The sequence below is a fragment of the Cyprinodon tularosa genome, unplaced genomic scaffold (genome assembly GCF_016077235.1).
Source record: "Cyprinodon tularosa strain WSP-4 unplaced genomic scaffold, ASM1607723v1 ctg43, whole genome shotgun sequence".
In the NCBI taxonomy this organism is placed as follows: Eukaryota; Metazoa; Chordata; class Actinopteri; order Cyprinodontiformes; family Cyprinodontidae; genus Cyprinodon; species Cyprinodon tularosa.
In genome coordinates this window covers 852,426-869,078 of record NW_024039152.1, presented here as the reverse complement: position 1 = coordinate 869,078, position 16,653 = coordinate 852,426, and the positions used below count along the sequence as shown (strand labels likewise).

Genomic DNA, 16,653 nt, shown 5'->3' with positions numbered 1-16,653 from the left:
CAGTTGGACAGGTGTACCTAATAAAGTGGCCGGTGAGTGTATATACACATCCAACCACACAATATAATAAAGATTTTAAAAAAATAAATAAAATCCAAATAAAGTGAATATCCAACTAAAGTGATAAATCTAAGTAAAGTGATACGTGACGTGCAAAAACAGTGCATAAATGTCCGTTATTGGGGGGGGGGGGGGGGGGGGGGGTGATTTCCTGTGGCGCTCTGTGGTGCATCTGGGTAGGAGGAGTCTTCTGCTGAAGGAGCTCGTCTGCTGGACCAGTGTGTCGCGGAGAGGATGTGAGTCATTGTCTAAGATGGACTGAAACCTGGACAGCATCCTCCTCTCTTTCACGGTGGTCATATATATTATATAATAATTATCACTGATCAGGCTTGGATCGGTTCTGTTGGGTTTCTCTTATTGTGGGAGCCTTAAGAAAAAGGCAGAGTTAGTCGTACATGAATCAACAATCTATTCCTTTTATGATATCAAATTATAATGTAATTGCTTGGAACAAATGAAAGCAGGCTGAGATGTCCTTGTCAGTCTCTACATGGCTGCATTCAGCATGTTAGAGACTGTTCATGAGAAAATTAGGGAAAGATGTAAAAGATAATGTTAGTTTTTATAAAGGTTGAAGGAGAAAGGCAGCTGTCTCGCAGCCAAATGAATTATTAAACTTCTAGATACAACTATGCTTAGCGTAATATGTGTAGATAACAAAAGCAGAAAATGAAGCTCCTATACTAACTCCCAAGCGAAGGGGTGGAAGAATGATGATCCGGGCACCTTCAGGTCAAAGTTGAACATGATCTTCTCTTAATGCTAAAGTAATTGCAAGTCAATCCTGGCTCCAGGGAAAGACTTTTAGAGAGATGGCCTCATTGTGTGCTGGCTGAAAGGGACAGACGCTGTTCAGAGTCACACCAAAGAACAGCAAACACTGTTGGAGCCTTTAGTCCGCCCTTGTTAGAGAAGATGCCCAATGAACATGCGATCAGCCTACCAGAGAAGAAAACTGGAAAGTAAAGGACCACAATGGTTTAGACCGACCCTGGAAAAACGATGTTATGATATTTTTCCCAAACCCTGTCTTAAGTTTCAGAGAAGAGACTCAATGCGAACAACCAATATTTAAATAAGATATACTTTCAAACAGTCAAAGGTATTTAGATACTTCTGGTAAAAACGGCACATTTGAGACAAAACATCAAACACAGGGTAAGAGGCTGGTTCTGGCCCGTTTAGGTCAGAAAGGCTTATTTAGAGTATTTGGATGGAGCAGAGGTGAAATCTGGTGTGTTTGTGATCACTATGGTCTGATCATATGTAAATTAATCCATAGCAAAGAGCTTAATTGTTTTAAAAAAAAACTGTCACACCTTAGGCTTTAATTGATCAACAAACGGCCATAAAGGAGGAGCAGACGGGACTGAGATCATAGTCTCACTATGTTAATGATTAACTTCTGAAAATAAAAAAAATGTGCTGCCATCATCTTATGTAGGAGGAGAGCATAAAGATGTCCAGTGCTGTTCACCAATAATTGGAAGCATCCTACAGAGTACTGTTACCTCCAGTTCAGAGCTTGATTAGAAGCATTAATTATACAATCCTTAACAAAAGAAATTAACATTCATACCTGTAATGAGGATACAAGCTGCATTAGATGTTTAAATGTTGAATTAAAGAATTAAACTGCAATCGGAGGAAGCTGGACCAAAAATCAGATGTATTTTTGTTAGAAATGTCATCATATACTTTCGAGTTATATTTCAGTATCAGTACATTAAGGTCGCACATACAACTGTGTTTCAGCTCAGAAATCCTTAGGTGTCATGGTTAGAGCGAAGCAAAGGAGGACATTTCTGCCACTGTTTTAGTTTTTTGGCCTGAACCGTGGCGTAAAATTAGTAAACAGGAAGTAGAAAAACAATTGAAATGGAAATGTATGGATACAAGAAGTCCAATGAATTAGTATGCACCAGTTCCTCTTTCCTCCTCAGATTTGCTGAGTTGGTTGTCTTTTGAATCTGTCAATATAAAGTAGGTTTCATTGTGTTTTAGTTACTCAACAGCCAGCCAGAGTGGTAAACTTGAATCTTGCACGCCCTTTAGGCCTTTCTGCGAAAGAGAATAGCTGGAATCAGCAGACTCCCTTTGGTCAGCAAGACTTTTTTTTTTTTTCAAGAGAATGTCACAGTTTCTGTACTTTTTACACATGATTTAAATTCTTTACATTTGAGTATTGATTTAATCTAAAACTGCTGGGATACTTTGACGGTTTTGCTGCCTGTAAGCAGTAGTGTAGTTGTAAAAGTAAAAAAAAGAAAAAGAAGGGGGGCAATGGATTTCTTTTTTTTTTTTGGAAGCATTCAGAGCCTAATTAATATAGTCTATTAACCTAAAGCAATATGCATGGTATGGTTGTAACATGTCAGGTATGCCAGTCATTGACCTTTACCAAGGCACCTTACAGTAGAACTGCAGTCAGTCCCTGGATTGGCATAGCTGTCACTGCCCCTACAGGGTTGCATAGGACTAATTTCCCTCTGGGATCAGCTTCAAAGTCATGGTAGGACACTTCTTTGATTTTATCTATTTTTCTCAGGCTACTCATAAGCCCACAGCCCGCCAAATATTGAGAGGGCAATATTATTGCCATTACTGTTAATATATATTAGAAATTTTACACATTCAGTAATAAAATGTCACAGGGGATGGTCATTTAAGAAGAGAGATCATTTTAAAGATTTTTTTTAAGAAGGGGGATGCCATATCCCCCTCATCATGAGTACTGCCTGTAAGCCCATCTCACCATGCGGAGATAGGCCTCCAGTGTGCCAAAGTCACCAAAGTTCTAGTTTCGAATAGAACTCATGACCTTATTACTCATTTGTCTAATGTAACAGTCTGGCTTTTCGTAAAAAGGAACAATGTCCTTGATACGGAAGAGGATTAGGAAAAAAAAAAGTTAACTGATTTTTTTTATTTTATTTCAGTATAGTATGGGAAAAAAGTCAGAATTCTGAGATTAAAGTCAGAATTCTGAGAAAAAAGTCAGAATTCTGAGATTAAAGTCAGAATTCTGAGAAAAAAGTCAGAATTCTGATTTTTTTTTCCCCATGTTAAACTGAAATAAAATTTAAAAATCAGTTAACTTTTTTTTTTTTTTTCAGTGGCCCTAATCCTCTTCCGTACCTTGAAGAAGGCAAGCTAAGGTTTTTTTTTCCCGTTGTGAAATGTTTATATACCAATTTAACATAGACTTAAAGTTGTTCTAGGGATTGCAAAAGGGGGGTTGCTTTTTGAAACCAAAAACTTGATTAGTGATATCTTGAGATCAATTTGATGTGGCAGGAGTGTTTTTGTGAAAACAATTTGAACATTTGTTGACAAGTTTCAGTTGATCTGAAACAGTCAATTTGGGGCTTAAAGAGATTTACATCCAGTAAAATCCAAACATTTGACAAAAAACTATAAAAATAAACTTTAGTTTTTAGATTTGATCAGGATACTTTAAAGTAGATTCAATTGAATTAAGTCAAAAGTAGACTGATCATGTTGCAAGACTTGAGCAAGAGTTTTTCTTTAACATTCTTTAACTTTAACATAAAGATGTAAACATGGAGGGAATTTGCAGTTTTCTTCCAGCTGTGAAAATTATGAAACCGGAAAGGTTGGGGAAAAAAATGTAAATTTCTGTCAGATGGTAAAATTTATACAATTCTTTGCTTTTATGGTTGAAAAATGCCCTTGAACACAAAATTTTCATAAGGCACAGTGGTGGCAGCATCATGCTGTGAGGAGGTTATTTGGAAGGGAAGTTATTCAGAGTTAAATGCAAGACGATCCCTGAACCAAGCATGTAAAAAACAAGATCAGGGCAGAGGTTCTTCCTAAAGCCGACAAGAACCCAGAGCTTCAATGAAAAGATTTGAATCATGTGTTAAAACAGCTCAGCTAAACTCTTGCATTATTTGTCAAATGAGACTTCACTAAGCTTGAAGCATTTTGCCAGGAAGAATGAGGAAAAAAAAAAAAATTAACTAAATGTTCGAAACCAATAGAGAAATGGAAAACAGCTACTTGATGCTGCAGGCTGATAAAACTGGTGCTCGCAGTTTTAAGTCTATAATTGTTTTTTTCTTTAGATTTGTTAAATTCTGTGTAGTTTTTTTTAAATTGGAATCAGAATAAATGAGTGGTAATACAACCATGTAAACAGCATAAGTAAACAAGAGTCACATAGAAAGCAGTTTAAAAGACCAAAACATTCACTCGTTTTCTTGCCTTATTGGTTTGAAGCCGAATGTTTGTCAATGCCTGCAACAGGTACAGAAGCTTTTGACACACCCTAATTCCACTGAGAGAGGGGGAGGGAAGATATACGACACCTTAACCTGTCTGAGCCAGTCACAGACTGGCTGTGGCATTGTTGCTATGGAGATGAAGGGGACAAACTGGGAGAGGCCAAAGGGAGCTGAAGAATACAATGCTTTGTTTACTTAAAAACACTTTTCTGGAAAATTTTAAAACACCCCCTCCCCTTACAGACTCTTTACTTGATGACTGTCTTCACATTCTCCAGGCTTTGAATGTTCCATTTCCTTGGAAAACCCTATGTGTGTCATAACTTAACCAGACAAACCGGTTCGATTGGTTAGTTCGCTGGATCCGAGAGTTCCCAGAAAACTGTTTAGTGGACAACCGCACCTTAACTCATTTTCCCCACAGTATGAAAATCTGTTTAAAAATCGGGGATTTAAAGATTCCCTGAAAAAAATAGCATATTTTAGAAAATGATTTCATGGATGAAGGAAACTAATTTCTTCACAGGTGCTTCACACAGGCAACATTCCCCAGGCTGAAAGCTTTACCTTCCAGTGGAAGTTAAATATTTGCCTGACAAAACCATTAGTATCCCAGACTTAAAATGGTTTATGCTCCAGATAAGAGTCATCTACTGCATCCATCTACACAAAAACAACTCAGGAGAACAAACCAAATTATTTTAAAAGTTTATTACAAAGTCAATAAACAACATAAGAAACTGTACAATTCATGACGAGTAATTTTCCGCTATTGAACAGAGTCTAACATTAAAAAGCATTACATCATACAGCTTCAAAACATAAAAAAAAAGTCATTAATGGATAATTGTACCGAGAGTTTCCACGTGATATAAATAAACAAGCAACCAGAAGAAAGGGGTTTCTGGAAGCAATCTCCATTTCTTGAATAAAGCCTAAAAACAAAAAATAAAAGGCAGACTCCCTCTCAAGGCCAAGCAGGTTCTTCATAGACTCCTTGTTGCATTACAGGTTGTCATTCCTTCCCTATATTTAGGAAAAACAAAGGCATGTCATTTATCTGTATAAATCTATCGCAAATAATTAGAGGTGATAGTTGAGAGGACGTTCCCTTACCCGATTCTTGGAGTTTAATTTGCGTCTGTTAAGCACGAACTACGCAGAAAAAAAATATATATATATATATATACAAGGATTAGAGCTCTGCATGACTTCCTTCTGGAGGTTTAACTTTCTGTAATCTTAGAGGGTGATGCACTTACCAGAGCCACTAGTCCGAGGACCACTAACAGCACCACCACAACAATGACTGCAATGATTCCTCCAGAGAGGTTCTTCATGGTGAAAGTCGGAGCCTCCTCATCCACATAGTAGACCACGACTTTTTCCATCTCCAATTTTTGGCCGTCTACTTGGGGACTGACCAGGGTTTCATCAAAGAACAGGGGGAGGACCTTGAACTACAAGAGAATTGAACATAAGTTTGGGTCCAAAATAAACATCCATGTTTCAAAACATTCGGTTTCATAGCCTTTTAAAAGCTTACATCTTTTTCCAGGTAGTAGGCCATGTTGCCAAGGTCAGTGTTGCGTTCCCCCTTTTCCTTCTTTACATCCATCACAATGAAGCGACCATCAGGGTCATACTAAAAACAAAAAAAGGCCTCATTAGGAAAAACTGTTTCATAATATAAGCCACATTTCTGAAAGAGGTAAAAAAAATCCTCTGGTCATGGGTTAAAGTTACTGACCTGAATGGTATCAATCAACTTCTTGTCAAATTGATAACGTGTAGAAATATAATTACCCATGGTCCTGGTGGAAGCAACAGAAGTTTACATTAGGAGGTAAAGTCTTAAATACACTGAAAAGAATTAAGAGGCATTACACAAACTTACTCTTTCAACTTAGCCTCATTCAGTGTAGTCTTAATTTCCTTGTGCTTGAGCTGAACACGAATCCAGCTGTAGGAGGGGGGGGGGGACAAATTTAATGTCAGACAATGTTTCCTCAAAATCCAGCTCTGAACGCCAGAGGATTTACTCACTAGGTCTCCACCAGCTTAGGACACTCGATGTTTTTGTCTCCTATGTCGGTTCTGCGGACACCAACACTGTTGACGCACCAGCACTCCTCCGTGCCGTTGCATTGCTTGGCCTTGAATTTGCCGTCATTCTCGCATTCTGGGTCGTAGATCCCATCATTGTCCACAAAGGCAGTCTCGACTGGTTTCCCAGCTATGCTCCTGACAGAGAGGCCCGCCCTGGCTCTTTGCATCTCAGCCTTCATTAAAAAGCACTTTGGAACCACTAAAGGTGAAAGACGGAAGGACTATAAGAACACCACCAAACTGCACAGATATACAAGTCACAACAGGCGTAGTATACTCACGTTTTTTACAGTTGATTGATTGCTTGACGGTTGTATCAAGTTGAAGTTTACATTCACAGCTAGCTGAAGTACCCTCACAGGTGGCCCATTTCATTGTTTCACAGACTCCACCTAGACAAAGAAACAAGACCAATTTGAAATTAGAACATAATGGGTATAATTTCCAATGAGAATAAAATGCTCCATGGGGTTGGGGAAAAAAAAAAAAGTATGCAGCACAAACAGGTAGACTGGCAGGTTTGTTTAACACCTGGGCGTTGGTTTCCGCAACCTGACAAAGTCCCAGGGCGAGGTCCCAACCCCCACCTTCACCAAAACCTCAAGGTTTTTGGTTTAATAATGCTACTAATTATTTTTCAGGGTTAGTGATATTAAACTCGGAATAAACCTTTACATTTATAGTAAACCAATTACAAAAAAAAAAAATTTAAATAATAAAAAAAAAAATCTCAGTTGATTTTACTTACAGGAGTCAACAGTCGCCACAGCTGCAAAGAGAGCCAGCGATATAAGGATAAATCCTCTCATAGTGTTTTTTTCCTCGCAAACAAACAAATAAAAGTTCTTCTCAAAGTCTCCGTCCGCCTTCCGCAGAGGTCACACACAGAATGAAGAAGGCGCTCAACAGCGCTTCCTTTAAGCTCCTGACGCAGGTGTGTCCGCTGGGCAAACCTGTTTGGACAGAAACTTCAGCGGGAGCGCGCACGCACAAAGAGCGCAAACAAGAGCACGACTCAGGTAGATTTAACAAGCGATTCTATGTGAATTCTCGTTGGCTTTGCTGACGAAAACACCTGCAGTTAAGTAGATATATAAGAGACGCGGCCCCTTACGTCACTCTAATTTACAAAGGCGGCGATGGGGGGGGAGGGGGGATGGCTGACGCTCACTTGGTTCCGGTGTGACCATATTTGTTTTCTGTTTCGGTCTTTGTTGACATCTTCTCTACTCTCGGCTGTAAAAAAAAAAAAAAAAAAAAAAAAAAAAAAAAAAAAAAAAATCTACAACTACACCCTGAGTTTCATTTGCTTAATTTAATGTTTAAGCCTTTATAGGGCCCTCAGTGAAATACTTTAAATATCTAAATTAAGTCATTCTCTCTTAAAATACGTGTATTTTTTTGTTGAATGAGCAGGTAAATGAGACACTTTGCAAATGGAATAAGAAAATGTACATTTAAAATAAGGGAAAAAGTGCTGCTTCATATTTCAAGAGCATAGAAATGCTTCTTCCACTGGAAGATTTACTTATTTACCTATTCAAATTAAGGGAAAATACACTTATTTTACATATTTACAAAATATGGATATTTTGATGGCAAAAATTAATGTCAATGTAATAACAAGAAACGGCAACTTGCCTGACCATATTAAGAAAAATAATAAAAGTGCTTCTGTAAGAAATTTTTTTTTCAACAGTGAAAAAAAACCCTTTTTTTAGGTACAACATAACCTTAGAGGCATATTAACCCTTTAGCTTTACTTTGTAACTTTTCAATTAGCTTTTTACCTTTTTTTCTTGACCTGTTATTCTTTTTTCCCTACTTAATTTACAGTAGGTAATATATCATTCAAGGGCTCATCTAATTGGTCAAATGCCAAAATAAGATGTACAGCCATGTTTTAGGATCTTTGCTGAATGGCTGGATATAGATCTTGTGCTTCTAGACCTCATTGATGGACAGGGGGACTCCATTTCTAAGGGGTATACAAGTGATCAAAACCTGTGACTTGCCCTATAAAGGGTTAAGCAAATAAGTTACATGAGAATCAAAAGATACCATTAAGACAGACCATGTTGGCCACAGTCTGAACGTTTTTTTTTTAAATATATTTCTTATGTTATGTTGCATTTGTTTGTGCTTTTTTACATATACATAGGGATTTTGGATAAATACATGTATTAACATTGAACTGTAATATAAAACATTATTTTCTGAGAATGGAATTATGCACTTCAGGTGTGTTCTGTCTAAGTATTTTTAATTGTAAGCTAGGATCTCAATTTCCTAAACAGATTGCTCCCCTTAGAGAGTTTTTCATTTTTGTTTAATAGGTTTCTGTCCTGCTATAAGTTGAGTTTGTTACACAGTCAGTGGCGGTTCTAGACCAAATGTTCCAGGGGGCCAGGAGGGGGCCAGCGTGATTTCATGGGGGCCCAGAAAAGGATGAAATAAAAAACAGGGAAAGGGGTTTAAGTAAATTAATGTAGCTGCATGAAGTGAAATCTCTATTTAATTAGCTTTAATTAAAACTATGTTCTTATTAGGTCAATATACATTCGTAATTAGGACTTTTACATATTAGTGACTTAATTTAAGTAAAACTGATAAATTCAGTTGTAGAAATCAGAGCAATTTGTTTTGAAAAAAACATTTTGCAGATGAAAACTGGGATCCTATCTAAACACCACTGAAGCTATCACCTTATTGTTTTTAAATAATTAGTAAAACACAATTTGTAAAGAAAAAAAATGAAGTAGATCCAAAGGACCTGTCAGTAACCATGTCTATTCCAGCGCATATCACCATTAGAATTTCTTTGAGTATTACGTCTTCAGTACAGGGGCCATAATAGGGGCCAGGACATGTTCTACTGGGGCACTGGCCCCCGTCAGCCCCTGTCTAGAACCGCTCATGGACATAGTAGCTAATTGATTCTCTTCCAGGGTGTTCATTTATTTACCCCGATTAACCTTTGCAACTCTGATCAACTTCCTTCTCTCTGCTGAAGAAATGTTTACCCAAAAGATGACACCACCACCGTATTTTATAGATGGGGTAGTATTTGTTGGATGTACTGGGTCAGTTGGTCTCTGCACAGATTTTGCAGACAAGCCAAAAAGTTCTGTTTGGGTTAAATGGAAGGTCACATCTGAATCCAATACTATTTTTTGTTTCCTCTGTTTGGGAGTTCTAGATCTGGGCAGTAAAATTATTTTCTTTTTTTAAGGATCTATTTCATTTGTTCATGTCCAGTATGAGAAACTTACACACGTCAGACATTATAGAATGATTTTACCCGGAACTAATAATAAGACTCATTTAAAAATTGAACTCTGATATTAATCTAATCTAATTAATTAAAATAAAATCCCTTTTTAAAAGTTGATGTTTTTTCTGTAGACATATTCAGTGAGTAAGGAACGGGGGCATAAAGAGCTTCCTGCCCAGAACACCACACATACAAGAAAGTAAAAAATGTCATGTGGTTAACAATGTATGGGACTTCCATAAAGAATAGAATAGAAAATCCCTTTATTGTCCCACAATGAGGAAGTTCTGGTGTTTTCAGCAGAAAAAAGATTATAGAAAAAATGTCACACAAATATGGACCTTTAAAAATGTATAAGTAAATGGCTTATGGTTTTATAAGCCATATGGGCTTCTTTCATCTATCACTTTCTGTGCTTTACATACAAGTTTGGTGGCATAAATGATTATTAATGTATGAGGAAGATTTTCATAAACATATTTCTTCAATATTATTATTACTATTATTGTTATTATTATTATTTTCACAATGTTTTATTGTCATTACATTATCACAAGTACAGGGCAACAAAATGAACTCTCTACATTTAACTCATCCCCTTGGGGAGCAGTGGGCTACCATTATGGGGCGCCCGGGGAGCAGTGTTGCAGTTAAGGGTCTTTTTTCCATGGACCCAGAGTGACAGTCTGTGGGAGTGGGGCTCGACGTCAGACCTCAGGATTCCAAGCTCTATGCCCTATCTACTAGGCTGCCACTGTTACCGGTACTTCATTTTTATTTTTTATTTTTATAAACTTTATTATTTATAATACACAACAATACAAAACTGCATTGTGTACATATCACAAAACAACAAAAACATTTGGGGGGAGCATTAACAGAAAACAATAAAAGTATAATAAGAAATGACAAAATAATCTTGTTTAAAGAAAAACAGTACCAAAGGTGACAAAAATACCAGATGCCACAGTGAATCAACACAATAAATTATCTAAAATTCCAATTTGATTGCAAGCCAATAAAGTTGTTTTTGGTTTTTTATTTGTTGAAGGTCGAATTGTAAATATATAATGTTTAAAATAAAAAAAAATAAAAAAACTGAAAAGTCAGGTTTTTTTCTCAAAAATGTGCATTTATGAAGATGAAATTTAGCCTTAATAATTAATAAATTGATAAGAAAACCCTTCGCATTCATTCTTTCATTTTGTTGAAAACCAAACAGGACATGTTACTTCATTTAAAGTCTAAAGACTAAAGTTTATGACTTAATAAACTGTGAAAAATTTTAAAGGGTTGGGGCAAAGATTACAGAACACTTATGTGTTGCATTTGTTACACATTTATTTTCACTATATCTGCAGTAAAAAAAAAAAATGAATATCCACTTTTTCTAATAACATGTATTGAGATGTAATGTAAACACCTTGTAACAGATCCATCCTTTCTTTTCTACATAAGCAAAAGCCAGTCTCCAGTGTTTGTTTTTCTTTCATAGCATAGTATCATAAATAATCTCTGACAGGATAACATCATCACCTGTCCGGACAGGTATCTACCTTAGCAGTTTCTGTTACGGTAGATACCTTAACAACCTTTTCCAACGTTGTGAGTCACACTCTCATGGCAGAAGCAGTTGAGTCACAGCCTCAGGTCTCGTTCCAGATGATCTGTTTGAGAAATATTTTCAGAAGTTCTGCACCAGGAATAGTTGGGCTGACTCATAAATTTTCATCAGTTTAATGGAAAATTATTTGAGAAACACTAAAGAGAGCACCTTAATGGATCATATGTATTGCCAATAAGCCGTTGTTCTAATGCTTGGTGAAAAAATGGCTAATGGTCATTTCCTACATGCATTACAATGGCTATTTACATGTTTTTTTATGTTTATTATTTATTTCACAGGGACAATGTCTAAGCACATTAATCTTATTGAAACAAGATATGTTTTATACCCGCTTTAGCTACTGTTAATCTGTAGTCCTATCATTACAATGCTTGCGACATTGTCTATTTAGTTAGCTAGCTACCCTAATAGCAACTTTTCCTAGTCTAGCTGTAAAAAAAAAAAAAAAGGGGGGGGGGGGGTTAATTTTTTTTTTTTTTTGGAAGCATTCATAGCCTAATTTGGGATCAGCTTCATAGTCATGGTAGGACATTTCTTTGATTTTATTTATTTTTCTCAGGCTAGTCTAAAGCCCACAGCCTGCCAAATGTTGAGAGGGCAATATTATTGCCATTACTATTGATATATAGTAGAAACCTTACATCATCCCTTATACCTGTGATGGTTTGACTCTTCATCTGGTTTCTCTAGATTATTTGATCAAATATTGTCCCATCCCAGTAGAAAACTTCTCATACTTCCACCTCTGTGTTTGACTGTAGGGATTCTGTTTCTCCAAAGAGGCTGGAACAGGTAATTCCACAGAAAATGATTTCGATCTAATCTGAATTCAGCACATTCCTTTAGATGTTTGGAAGCAAAATTCAACAGGAGCTGCAATGATTATATTGTCGTTTTCTCAGTGGTTGTTTTTGGTGACATTAATAAACCTCTCCAGATTAGTTTGTGGTACAGCCTTCTTTTTTCATTCTCCTCTCAACAGATGGGAAGGTCTCTCATAGAGATCCAGTCTAAAAATGACTTTTTTACATTTCTTCTTTGTCTGCACAAAATCCTGAGGTTATTTGGAAACTATTTGTATTCTTCCATTGTAGTGGAGAGGTTGGAATGGAAGAAAAAAGAATACATTTCAAATTATGTTTAAGAGAGTGTACATATAATTCTATTTCAAAACAGAGACATCACTTTCTGAAGGAGTCAAGATCTACTCTGATTCAGAAACTGTCCGTAAGTCTATAATTCATTCATTGACACATTAAACAATGAATATATTGTATAAAATGCTGTATTGTTTTTGTTTGTTTTCTCACTGAGGAAGTTTCCAGGTTCAAAATCTAAAACCTGCTTGACCTGTTTGTGTTTCTGCCTCAGTCTGAAATGGTCACTAATTCCAACCATGAAGCTTCATAAAACTTAACTGCTGCCTGAATTATCCATGATAAGTGGCCTACGTCTGAAAGCAACTGGTCCATGTTCCAAAAAATCTAAAACTTTTTCTTTACAACAAACGGCTTCAATTTCTAATCAGTAAAATCGTCCCGCTCTGTGTCTGATATATAGTCCCCGTGATGTAGTTGATGTTTTTTAATGAAGCTCAGAGGTTCAAACAGGCGATTGATTTTGACATTAATGCATTCACTGAAAAGATGATGCAGCCATTTTTGGCATTTACTCAATTATATTTAGTAACTTTAACACAATTGTTTTATGTCCTACCCTGCTGACATGAAACAATTGTATTAAAGTAACTAAATGTAATGATGTAAATGCCAAAAATGCTTTCAATATGTTATTCAGTGTTGTTTTTGTCTTATCTTTATTATTTTTGGTTATACAATGAAGAAATGTATCTTTTCCATTCTCATCCATTTTTTTAGTGAATGAACTTGAAATATTTCTAATTAAAGTCATTAAATTTTATTTTTCCATGAATTTGTGGGAAGTTACCCTATTTCTCTATAGGGTGTAGATAGCTAAGACAAAACCACATAACTCCTTCAGTGTTTAGAAAACATTATGCCTCATCATAAAGTGTTTGTCCTTATATGGCAAATACTCTTCATATGTTACATTTCTAGGGACATTGATTTTGTTTTTTAGAATAAGAGGGAAAGAAAAAGAAAAATGCTTAAAACTGACACCGTAACTAACCCTAATCCTAAACTTCTTAGGTATTTTGAGCTTTCCTCTTTGTACACTCTCTAGCTTCTTCATGCGTGAACTATAAGTTTGTCTTGGTTTTTCCCCAAAGTGTATTTTTCTTAGGTTATAGAATAAAAATAGGGATTTGTTTTTGTTGTTGTAAAAATTTCAGTTATTCAAGAATGTTTCCACATGTCAGCTCATGAGGTCAACTTACTTCTTGGGAAAATGACCAGTAAAATACAGGATATTATAATGTAAACATAATTTGAAATATTTTGACACTATTTAAAAATGCAGAATTGTGCATGTAACTTTTCAACGGTATAATATTTTAATAGACATTTTTTTTAATTCTACAATAATAACATTATAATATGTTATTGTATTGTACATGACACTCAAGTCATTAACTCTAACATTTACATTTACAGCGGTATAGCCAGGAAATAAATGTATCTATTTGTTTTTTGTTTTTTTTATTTACATTCAACCTGCACTTCCCAAATAAATGGGAACATTTTTATTCAAAATAATTATCCTTGTTTTTCCAAGTATTTCTGCTTTTCTCATATGTATTTCTGTCAGACTCTTTTATGTCACTTAGCATTTTCAGTTCCCTCAGTAATCATAGGTCCCTTTTCATCTTCATCATAACTACGGCGAAGATGCAAGGGAGTTTTCCCTTCCACTGCCACTACAAGCAAGCTCATTTTGAGGGAGCATGACAGAGATTTTTCATTTATTATGTACTGTATATACACTATATTGCCAAAAGTATTTGCTCACCCATCCAAATTATTGGAATCAGGTGTTCCAATCACTTCCATGGCCACAGGTGTATAAATTCAAGCACCTAGGCATGCAGACTGTTTTTACAAACATTTGTGAAAGAATGGGTCGCTCTCAGGAGCTCAGTGAATTCCAGCGTGGAACTGTGATAGGATGCCACCTGTGCAACAAATCCAGTCGTGAAATTTCCTCGCTCCTAAATATTCCACAGTCAACTGTCAGCTGTATTATAAGAAAATGGAAGTGTTTGGGAACGACAGCAACTCAGCCACGAAGTGGTAGGCCACGTAAACTGACGGAGCGGGGTCAGCGGATGCTGACGCGCATAGTGCGAAGAGGTCGCCAACTTTCTGCAGAGTCAATCACTACAGACCTCCAAACTTCATGTGGCCTTCAGATTAGCTCAAGAACAGTGCGCAGAGAGCTTCATGGAATGGGTTTCCATGGTCGAGCAGCTGCATCCAAGCCATACATCACCAAGTGCAATGCAAAGCGTCGGATGCGGTGGTGTAAAGCACGCCGCCACTGGACTCTAGAGCAGTGGAGACGCGTTCTCTGGAGTGACGAATCGCGCTTCTCCATCTGGCAATCTGATGGACGGGTCTGGGTTTGGCGGTTGCCAGGAGAACGGTACTTGTCTGACTGCATTGTGCCAAGTGTAAAGTTTGGTGGAGGGGGGATTATGGTGTGAGGTTGTTTTTCAGGAGCTGGGCTTGGCCCCTTAGTTCCAGTGAAAGGAACTCTGAATGCTTCAGCATACCAAGACATTTTGGACAATTCCATGCTCCCAACTTTGTGGGAACAGTTTGGAGCTGGCCCCTTCCTCTTCCAACATGACTGTGCACCAGTGCACAAAGCAAGGTCCATAAAGACATGGATGACAGAGTCTGGTGTGGATGAACTTGACTGGCCTGCACAGAGTCCTGACCTCAACCCGATAGAACACCTTTGGGATGAATTAGAGCGGAGACTGAGAGCCAGGCCTTCTCGTCCAACATCAGTGTGCGACCTCACAAATGCGCTTCTGGAAGAATGGTCAAAAATTCCCATAAACACACTCCTAAACCTTGTGGACAGCCTTCCCAGAAGAGTTGAAGCTGTTCTAGCTGCAAAGGGTGGACCAACGTCATATTGAACCCTATGGATTAGGAACGGGATGTCACTTAAGCTCATATGTGAGTCAAGGCAGGTGAGCAAATACTTTTGGCAATATAGTGTAAGTGTGTAGCATGCACAGAGTGGGGAAGGACACAAGAAGACAAATGGGACGTAAAAGTGGAGGTTCCAGTATGTTTATAAAGAAGATTTTGATCCAATTCAGAAGTGTCCTGTCTAGCATGCACAGGTACAACACAATGGCAACAAAGATGTTGGAAAAGAGTCTGATAAAGGTTGAGAAATATACAGTTTTGAGAAGTAAATAAAAGTTAAGCTGTGATGCAAAGGTTGAGGCTATAACCTTTTGTTTGCTCTGAGGATCTAGCTAAGACTTACATTTTGTATGCAGATAGGAAAGTGCTAATCCTTAATTATAAGACCAGGAAGGTAATAAAGCAGAGGAGACATGCTCTATTTCTGCACCTGGCCAAACTACATGACTCAGAAATGCTTACCAAACAGAGGAAACAACAGTCTACCTCTGGTGGACAAGCTTAACACATAGTTTGTACTGCAGTTGAGTACTGCAAATTCCAGAAAGTCATTTCACAAGATGACTCAGAAGCAAGGTAAAGCTGTGCAACAGTTCTGTGCATACCTAAAACAAGCAGCAAAGGGTTGTGACTACAGAGGGTAAGGATAATCAAACAAGAGCCACTATCATTGGTAAATGCATATATGCCAGATTATGTACAGAGAACTCTAGTTATAGACAGACAGGGATGATGCTTGCTTGTATGTTGGCGCTGGCATCACATTGTGACATGTAGAATGGCTGACATTTAAGAGTCTTTCTTTCTTCCAGAAAGAAAGAAGAGAAAATGGTCAGTCTTACATATAACTGCAAACAGAAAAATCTGTGAAACCAACAGGATCAACAACAAACAAAGAATGAAATAAAGCAGGGATGATGGAGTTATAATAATGTAAATCCTACTGCATTGCTTTAGGAGTTTTATTTAAAGTGCAAACAACACAAAACGTTGAAGTATGCCTAATAACAGCTTACAAAAACACTCCTTTAAGGAAGAAAGGCATATTTCTCATAGCTTCATCAAAAAAAAAAAAAAAAAATGTTTTACACTGTGGTTGGTGGTTGTATGTCTAGCTACATGTTTTGCATCAAGAAACATTTAAATTAGATGTCAGTGTTTGTTCAGTCGCTGTGAGACACCTGAAACCCTTTTCTTGTAAAATGTTTTTTTTGTTCATGGCATAATTTGCATCGAAGATGAATT

At 37.1% G+C, this 16,653-nt stretch overlaps 1 protein-coding gene across 1 annotated transcript; it reads right to left on the bottom strand.

Moving 5' to 3' along the window:
* Positions 1–5,135: 5,135 nt before the first annotated feature.
* epcam (epithelial cell adhesion molecule) lies at positions 5,136–7,486 on the bottom strand. Its single transcript, XM_038299514.1, has 9 exons — positions 7,171–7,486; positions 6,704–6,814; positions 6,360–6,621; positions 6,211–6,276; positions 6,064–6,127; positions 5,860–5,958; positions 5,576–5,773; positions 5,430–5,468; positions 5,136–5,339 (listed from the first exon to the last, which is right to left on the bottom strand). Exons 1-9 carry the CDS (start codon positions 7,229–7,231, stop codon positions 5,319–5,321), a joined length of 921 nt encoding a protein of 306 aa, XP_038155442.1. The 5' UTR covers positions 7,232–7,486; the 3' UTR covers positions 5,136–5,318.
* Between the last annotated feature and the right edge of the window lie 9,167 nt (positions 7,487–16,653).

Excerpts from the sequence above, each read along its gene's own strand:
- epcam (XM_038299514.1), bottom strand. The coding sequence starts at position 7,231 with ATGAGAGGATTTATCCTTATATCGCTGGCTCTCTTTGCAGCTGTGGCG. Across the intron at positions 5,469-5,575 it reads TCCTCGGACTAGTGGCTCTG|TTCGTGCTTAACAGACGCAA; the intron begins GTAAGTGCATCA and ends TTTTCTGCGTAG. Across the intron at positions 5,340-5,429 it reads AATTAAACTCCAAGAATCGG|GGAAGGAATGACAACCTGTA; the intron begins GTAAGGGAACGT and ends TCCTAAATATAG.